The sequence below is a fragment of the Delphinus delphis genome, chromosome 11 (assembly GCF_949987515.2).
Source record: "Delphinus delphis chromosome 11, mDelDel1.2, whole genome shotgun sequence".
Lineage (NCBI taxonomy): Eukaryota > Metazoa > Chordata > Mammalia > Artiodactyla > Delphinidae > Delphinus > Delphinus delphis.
In genome coordinates this window covers 6,938,316-6,946,810 of record NC_082693.1, presented here as the reverse complement: position 1 = coordinate 6,946,810, position 8,495 = coordinate 6,938,316, and the positions used below count along the sequence as shown (strand labels likewise).

The 8,495-nt window shown below is 60.4% G+C and overlaps 1 protein-coding gene across 3 annotated transcripts; it reads left to right on the top strand.

Annotated features, from left to right (window-relative positions):
- The first annotated feature begins 1,004 nt into the window (after positions 1-1,004).
- On the top strand, positions 1,005-7,476 carry PIANP (PILR alpha associated neural protein). 3 transcript variants are annotated; one of them, XM_060026056.1, is made up of 6 exons: positions 1,005-1,143; positions 3,304-3,363; positions 3,607-4,118; positions 4,869-4,950; positions 5,743-5,964; positions 6,277-7,476. In XM_060026056.1, exons 2-6 carry the CDS (start codon positions 3,347-3,349, stop codon positions 6,296-6,298), a joined length of 855 nt encoding a protein of 284 aa, XP_059882039.1. In that variant the 5' UTR covers positions 1,005-1,143; positions 3,304-3,346; the 3' UTR covers positions 6,299-7,476. The 3 variants fall into 3 exon arrangements, with proteins under 3 accessions (XP_059882039.1, XP_059882041.1, XP_059882040.1); XM_060026058.1 differs by having other exon boundaries at positions 1,064-1,143; positions 3,309-3,363; XM_060026057.1 differs by lacking the exon at positions 1,005-1,143 and adding an exon at positions 1,247-1,621.
- The last annotated feature ends 1,019 nt before the right edge of the window (positions 7,477-8,495 follow it).

The following is an 8,495-nucleotide window of genomic DNA, read 5'->3' as shown; positions in this document are numbered from 1 at the left end:
GCCAAGGACTAAGCCCTAGCAAGTTCCCACATTTAGAGGGCAGGCAGAAGACGGAGAAGGAAAAGCCAGGGAGGATGAAGGAAATTAGAAGAGTGTACTGTCCTAGAAGTGCAACTCAAGTAAAACAGGGTAACCTGAAGGGGGGGCGGGTAGGACAGGATGAGAGTGGGGGCAGGGGAAGCCCATTTAGATAGAGAGGTTAGGGAAGGCCTCGCAGAGGAGGTGACATTGGATCTAACTGAAATTTTAATGAAATGAGTGAATCATTGTGAAAAGCCAGGGTAAAACATTCCAGGCAGTGGGAACAGCAAATGCAAAGGCCCTGTGGCAGGTTAAGCCCTTCTAACTACAGTAACATAGATCAGGTCCAGTGTGGCAGAGGCATGAAGAGTGATAGGAGGGGCGGGGCCAGGTTATACAGGGCCCTGTAAGTCACGGTGAGGAGTTTGATACTCTGAGCGCAAGAAAAGCTGAGTAATGCAACTCGGTCTACCTATTTTAAAGATCGTTTGGTTTGCTTCGGGGAGAATGCATTGCAGCAGGACCAGAATGGAATCAGGGGATCAAGCTGTTGGGATAATCCAAGGTCTCCACTCCCACCCTGACCCCGACCTCATCCCCAGCACTCAGCACTCTCCAGCTGGGGCGAAACAGAGTTGGGGTCACAGAGCTTTGGGTGACTCAGAATCTCAGAGGTTGACCGGGGCAACCAACGGTGTTCATGGAGGTGGGGTGAAGGGTGGAGAAGCCCACCACCGGAACCCGGGGAATCGGACGGTGCTCACCCTCCGCTGCCCTCTCGCATTCTGCACCTGGGTCGCAGCCGGGCGCGGCTCCCCAGGCGCGGCAGCGGGAGGGTTAAACCATGCGGGAGGGGGAGAGGCGGAGACCAAGCGCTCCGAGCTGCCGCGCCGAGCCCCGCCGGGCCGAGCGCAGCCCGAGCCGAGCCGAGCCGAGCCGAGCCGAGCATCTCCCGCCGCCGCCGCCGCCCCGCGCCCCGGGCGCCCGCCCCCACCCTCTACAGCACCCCGCTGCCCTCAGAATCCCCCGACCATGCCCAGTGCCCCACACGCTCGCGCGACCCCCCAGCCCGGCGCAGCCCCGAGCTCCCGCAGCCATCGCGCCGCCGCGCCAGGCATGCAGGTGAGCGAGAGGAACCCCCACGCCCCCGCCCGAGGGAGCCCGGCCCTGCCCTCCCCGACTCCGCGCCTTTCGCCCCCCGCCCCTCCAGGCGCGGTCCCTCGCCCGGCTCGAGCCTCCAGCGCATAAGCGCGCCTTCCCCACCACGCTTTCCTTCGCTCCGCGGGTCCCGACTCCATCCTGCCCTCCTGGCGCAGCGGTCGCCGTCCCCGCCGCTGCCTTCCTCCCGCCTTGGGCTCAGCCCCCGGCTCCTTGCATCCTCCATCCTCGGCTTCCCTTTCTGCTCTCGGCGCTCCCGCCCGAGGAGACCCCTCGCCTACCTCCTGGTTCTCGTCCCCCGCCCCCCTTATCGCTTTCCAGCCCTGTCCAGGGAGCGTGGGCCTGTGGGAGGGGTGGGCTCGCGGCCGCGCTGGGGATGGGGCCCGGTTCCCCCAGCCCGAGGCTCCCGCCCCACCCCCAGCTCGTCTCCTGCGCACAACAGGTCGGTGAGGAGGGAGGGGAGGGTGGGGTGGCGCGCCAGCCAGGGGACTTGGGGCTTCCTGGACGGGGTGACTAAGGGGTGCGGGGTCCGGGGACTGGAGATGACGTTGGTTGGGGAGGTGGGATGCACAGGCGGAGAGGCGAGTGGGTCCTGGAGTCAGCTGGCCACAGACGTCCCTGGAAGCCCTTTTCCCCTCCCCTGGCTCACACGCCTTCCTCTGTCCCTGCAGCATCGTTCTTTTCCCGGTTCCGTCTCCCTTCTTCCCACCTGGGCCCCATCCCTGCCTCTCTCCGTAGCTCCGTATCCCTTTCCGTTGGAAGAAACAATTTCCATCTCCTCCATCTTTGCTGTTCCCGTTTTCCGTCCCCCGTCCCTTCCTTGTCTCGTGTTGTCCTCAGTACCATGTTCTCTCCTTTCCCCCTTCCTTCCTCCCCATCCCTGGTCCCCTCCATCCCTCTTCTCCCTTCCCCTTCCACGATCTCCACTTCCCATCCTGCCTGGACCTTTCCTTCCTCCTCCTCCTGCCCTTCCTCCTTCTTCCCCGCTCCTGTGACCGCTTCACCCTCTCAGCTTCCCTCCCTGACCTTTACTCCCCTCCTCAGCATCCTCCAGCTGCCGATCTCCTCTGCGCCCCCCAAGTCCATTCCTTCAGGACTAGCCCCCTTCATCTGCTTCCTCTTCACCTTTCTCTTCCCTTCTCACGCTTCACCAGCCTTCCCTGTCTCAGGCCATCATGCCTTCACATCTCTCCCCACAGCCCACTTCCCCAATCCCTTCCCCAGACTCTCCCACCTACTCCCCTGTTATTCTCTGAGAGGGTTTAATGTCCAGATTTAGACCCAGAATCCAGAGGACACCAAGTGTCATATCCTCATTCACTGGGGAGCCTGCTGCCGCCGCCTGGATCCACCACCCTCAGCTCTGAGAACGTGTCCTCCTCTTTCAAAACCATCCATCCCGATTCTCCCAGGACTCTTTACCCAGGAGAGCTACATTTGAGGGGGTGGCCTCTCCCCAACTCCACCTCCCCTCAGAGGGCACCTATGCATTTGGATGATGGAACATTGAGCAAATATTATATTCTGTAGTTTTCCTCCCGCCCACCTCCTCTCTCTTTCCTTCCATCCCTCCATCTCCTGTTCCCCTGCTCCTGAAGACGAGATTCCTGGGGCCATTCAATCATAAGAGAAAGGCCTCAGACAACAAGTGGGGTGGGCAGGCGGGGATGCTCCCCCGTGCAACCACACACGTTCACACACTCACTCAGATTGACTTCCTCTTCCCTCCCCCACTCAGACTCCCTCCCTCCCTCGGTAGGTGCTCAAGGAATCACAAGGTTCTTGGCTCTAAATTAAGATCTAAGAAAAGCTAGGAGCTGTGGGCAGAGGAAGTGAGACGGAAGGAAGCCAGAGAAGTGAGAGTAGACCCTTGGGGGGGGAGGTAACAGGGACCTGGGAAGTTGTGTAGATAGGGGCTGGGGACTAGACAGGGGACCACTCTGGGGGTTCCCCTCCCCGCTCCCCACCCCCCGCAAGAGGATGCTAGGCAGCCGTGGCTCCTGAGTGGCAGCAGCATAGCTGGCCGCCACAGCTGGGAGGGGAGATGGAGGTGAGTTGGTGGATGAATGAGCTGGGGAAGTACTCAGGGCAGGGTTGGGATGTGACGACCCCTCTCTCCCCCAGTAAAGGCTGAAAATCTGGGTCATCTCTGAGGAAGATCTCGGACATGGAGTCCAGAATGTGGTAAGTCTGGCCCAGCAGGGGAAGCTTGGAAGCCACTTTCCGTGGGGTCTTGGCCCTTTCCCTCCTAGGCCCACCCGGGGCCTTCCATCCTGAGGGCTAGACCCTAGGAAGATGGGAAATGAGACCAGTCTTCCCAAGGCCCACCTACTTTTTGCACAGAGTCTTGGAGGGAGGCGGCCTGTCCTCTGCACACATAAGCCCAAGATGGCCTTGGTTTCACCCGCTCTCTCTCCCTTCCCGCAGGCCTGCGCTGCTGCTGTCCCATCTCCTCCCTCTCTGGCCACTGCTGTTGCTGCCCCTCCCACCGCTTGCCCAAGGTTCCTCCTCCTCCCCTCGGACCCCACCAGCCCCAGCCCGGCCCCCCTGTGCCCGGGGAGGGCCCTCAGCCCCACGCCATGTGTGCGTGTGGGAGCGAGCACCTCCACCAAGCCGCTCCCCGCGGGTCCCAAGATCACGTCGGCAAGTCCTGCCGGGCACCTCGCCCCCGGCCACCCCATCAGGCTTTGAAGAGGGGCCACCCTCATCCCAGTACCCCTGGGCTATTGTGTGGGGTCCTACAGTGTCTCGAGAGGATGGGGGGGACCCCAACTCTGCCAATCCTGGATTTCTGCCCCTGGACTATGGTTTCGCAGCCCCGCATGGGCTGGCCACCCCACACCCCAACTCAGACTCCATGCGGGGTGATGGAGATGGGCTTAGCCTTGGAGAAGCACCCGCCACCCTGCGGCCAGTCCTGTTCGGGGGCCGCGGGGAAGGTGAGTGGGAGTCGGGGAGGTTGGTAGGGATTTGGGGGTGGGGAGGCTGGCTGAAGACTCTAAAGGAAGTAACAGAGGTCCTCCTGCCTGTTAGCTCCTTCCACAAATGTGTTGGGCACTAACGCTGGCACAGGAGGCCGAGACCAAGATGCATCTGAGCCTCAGAGGAGCTCAGGTCCACTGGAGAAGACAGATGTGTAAACACTCGGGGATGAGTCAACGTAATACATTCTCTAGTGGAGGTGTGCACAGCATGTTGTTAGGCAGAGAGAGAAGGGAGAGACTACTTCTGCCTGGGGATCAGGACACCCTCCAAGAACTGACATTTAAGCGGGACCTTGGAAACAGTGGGAGTATTCCAGGCAGAGGAAATGAACGAGCCCTTAAGGGTGACATCTCGGCTCGGGGAGCGCTGAGACGGGGCCAGTGGTCTGGGGGTGGGGCCAGGGTGGAGATGGACGTTTCCAGCCCCTAGTTTCTGTGCAGAGAGAGAAGATCTCTGTGACCTTGGAACCTCCTCCTCATCCCATATATATAGAAGATTTGGAGAAGTGGAGAAAAAGGATTTGGGAGGAAAAGAGCTGAAAACTCTGCGGAAAGCCGATGATAAAAATAAAGTGGGGAGGCTCCAGAGAAGCAGAAAGAGTTGGGCAATGTGGCTTCAAACGGCAACGCTCCAACCCAATCTCCAGCCTCTCTCAGCTCCCTCCACCTCAAGCCTCCCTAAAAATTTCTCCCTACCCCAAGCAGGTGTGGACCCTCAGCTCTACGTCACAATTACCATCTCCGTCATCATTGTTCTCGTGGCCACTGGCATCATCTTCAAGTTCTGGTAAGCTGGGGTGGGGGGAGGAGATGCTGGCATCCCCATCAATGTTTGGCTACATTTGGCTGGAAGGAGGGAAGGAGCCAGGGCGGCGGTTTTGCTGGCGGTGGGATAGGAAGTGGTGGGTTAGGGCAAGACTTTGGGAAAAGGTAGGAAGGATTCGGGTGGGGGAAGCTCTGAGAAATGAGTGCAGATCCCTTCTGGGGAAACACAAGGGTGATGGGAGAGGGGGGGAGTCATTTGTGTGCACTGGGGTTTGGTGGCCAGCCCTTGTCCCCGTATCCTGCACGACCCATTCTGCAGAGCCCCTTCTTAAGGCTGCCTGGGGAGGAGGGAGAAAAATCTGAGCTTCCTTTGCACACACTTCATATCGGGTTGCTCAGTCCTTCCCACTTGACTGCAAGAATCATTAGACTCAGGCGTCCAGGTCATTAGCTGACTTTGAACTAGAACTAAAGCTGCCAGGCGCCTGCTGCGGAGGTTTGAAATGGCTCTGCTGGGTATGCGTGGGGGAGAGGCGGTTCTGGGGGACTCTGTGTGTCTGTGGGGAGGAGCTACTCATTCTGTGGATCTGAACCAGGCGAGAGGGTGGCTTAGATTCCCGAGCCCCCTGGCGGGGAGAGGAAGTGGTTTTGTGGACGCGGTCTCAGGACACGGGGCTTAGGGACCTGTTAGAGGCTGGTTTCTCTGCCGTAGGATGTTGCGGGTGCCTGAGGGAGGCTAGGGGTGGCCAGCGCTGGAAGCCCAGGTTGGGGGCTTCCTGAGTGTGTGAGAACCTCTTTCCTTCCGGGGCACCAGCTGGGACCGTAGCCAGAAGCGGCGCAGGCCCTCTGGGCAGCAAGGTGCCCTGAGGCAGGAGGAGAGCCAGCAGCCCTTGACAGACCTGTCCCCAGCCGGGGTCACTGTGCTGGGGGCCTTCGGGGACTCGCCCACCCCCACCCCTGACCACGAGGAGCCCCGAGGGGGACCCCGGCCTGGGATGCCCCAGCCCAAGGGGGCTCCAGCCTTCCAGCTGAACCGGTGAGGGCAGGGCAGAGGGCTGGGAGGGCGGGCAGGGGAGGCACCTCGGGGCTGCGACTGTGGGATTGGGGCGCTCCCTCCCGGGCGGGTGGAAAGGAGGCAGACCTGCCCCCCCACCCCGGGAGACTGGACCCCTCCTCGCCGGGGCACCCTTCCATCTCCCGCTGTCTGTGGATCTGCGTCCTGTTCTCATGCTGCCATTTAACTCCAACTCTGCCCTCCTAAACTTGATCCCTTTTATTTCTTGGACTGCCCTCTCGATTCTGGCCTGCCTCTTGGTTCCTGACGGTGCCCTTTCCCTTTTCCTCTCAGGATTCCCTTGGTGAATCTGTGATCCCCCCCAAGCCTGGGCTGCCACCAAGCAGGGGGCCAAGGGGCCGGCACAGCCCCCATCCCGCTGAGGGCAGGGCGGCCGTGGGCGCCTCGGAACACTCGCTAGCCCGCGGGTGAGCGCGCCTGCTCAGCCTCCTTTAGGTGGGGGCCTCACATATCTGTGGCTTTTGGCCCCCGGCCCCGCCCTGGCACACTCACATGAGAGCCTTGCACACTCACCTCTCCCCTCACGAGCCACTGCACACACTCATGCTCTTGTACGGCCAGTCTCCCTAGCCACGTCTCCCCCCTCCGCGGATCCCTCGCGTCCTCCCTTTCGTCTCACACTGTTCCCTTTCTCTTCTCCCCCGTCCCACCCATCGCTCAGTGGCCCGTCACTCAGAGGTCAGTGGGTGACTCCCGTGGACTCTCGTGTGCATGTCGCGGCCCCGCGCCGTGGCGTTGTGTGTCATGCTCACACTCTCGCCTCACGAACACTCACTGATTGAGTTTCTGTGGCCCCTGCATGCTGCCCCGGAGGTGGGTGGGAGGTGAGCTGGGGGCTCCATGGGCCTCCATCTGTCGCGGTCCCATCCCGCTCCGCGTCACGTGTTTCGCTGTCTCCCCCATCCCGCTCTGAGGGCTCCCTGTGGGAATGGGAGTACTGAGGGCGCAAACTCCCACCCCCTCCACTGCTAAATTCTGTTGTCTGGGAGATGGCTTTTGGGGAGTCACCCGCTGCACTACATGAGAAAGGGGCTCCCATGTGCCCTCCCCTGCTTCCCAAGTCCTTCTGTCTCGTCTGTCCTGGCTGTCTGTGTGTGTCACTCTGGAATTCAGAGCCCCCTGAGCCAGTCCTCCACTTGCCGGCCTCCCTGAGGGCCTCCGTAACTTCACCTAGGCTGCCAGGGACCGGAGCCAGCTGGTTCAAGGCCATCGGGAGCTCTGCCTCCCAATCCGCCCCTCCCTCCCTCCCTCCCTCCCTCCTTGGTTCCTCCACTCTCCCTCCTTTTGCACCGCCCCCCCCTCAGGTTTGTCCTGACTTCTCATGGCTTTCCCACCTTCCTTCCTACTTCCCTCTCTTACCTGGCTCCTATGCTGTGATATATATTTTTGTATTATCTCTTTCTTCTTGTGGTGATAATCTTGAATTCTTGTGGGATGTAAGTTTCAAAATTTTCAAATAAAGCCTTTGCAAGATACCTGAGTCCCCTGGTTCTGCCTTATGAGCCCCACAGAGAGAAGAGGAGGAGGGGCGATGGGCAGCTAAGAGGGAAGAAAAGAAGGATGGGGGGGAGTGCGGGTAACCCCTCCGGACCCGATGTGACCTGGCCTGCTCTGACCCGGGGTTGGGATTCGGGGGCTTTGACTCGGGATGGAATGGAAGGAAGAGACTCTGAAGGGGGCAGTCTTGACAAGGAGCAGCCGGAGCAAGAGAGAAACCGGAAGAGTGGTTTGTTAATTGCTAGAGAAGGTCAAGAGAGACCACGAAAAAGGAGGTAGAAGAAAAGGGAAACTTACGTAGAAGCACAGGCGACGGCGCAAGCAAGAAAAGGAAGAGGAGAGCGCGGATAGACACGTGGAGGTTGAAGGGCAAAAGGAGAAGGAAAAATGGAGCAACGGGCAAGCGGTGAGAGGGAGCCGCAGTAGAGAGGCTGGCTGCCCTGCTTGCTTTATTTGCAGCCTTGCTCCCTCACCCGCCCCCGCCCACAGCTGCCCCCAGAAGCCCCGCGGTTAGCTCTCGTTAGCTTTCCCCGCTCTGCCCTCTCTGAGAGGCACTGCTGGGGTGTGGGCGTGGAATCGAGGGGTGCGTTTGGAGGAGGGAAAGCAGGCTGCCCAGCTGGGATCAGTCACCTCTGAGCCCCCAGCTCTAGGTCTGGCTCTCGTAACAGCCCTGCAAAAACCCACACGGCAGCCTCTCAGCTGTTGCTAGGTTCCGTTGCCATGGTAACCACCCAGGTCCCATTTCTCCCCCCACCCCCATCTGTGCCCCACTTGCTCCCTGGAAATGGGGGCGCTCCAGGGAGGAGAGGAGACGGTCACGTGCAAGAGGGGGGCTGCCCTGGCCTGTGTTGGCCTCCATGTGTTTATTTCTGCAGTTAGAATCAGGAATGTCCATGCATCTGTAGGTGGGTGCTGTAGGGGTTGGGGCGCTTTACTGTGTACTCAAGTGAAGTGTGGCTGAGTCCACGAAGCACACAACAGTGAGCGAGGTGGAG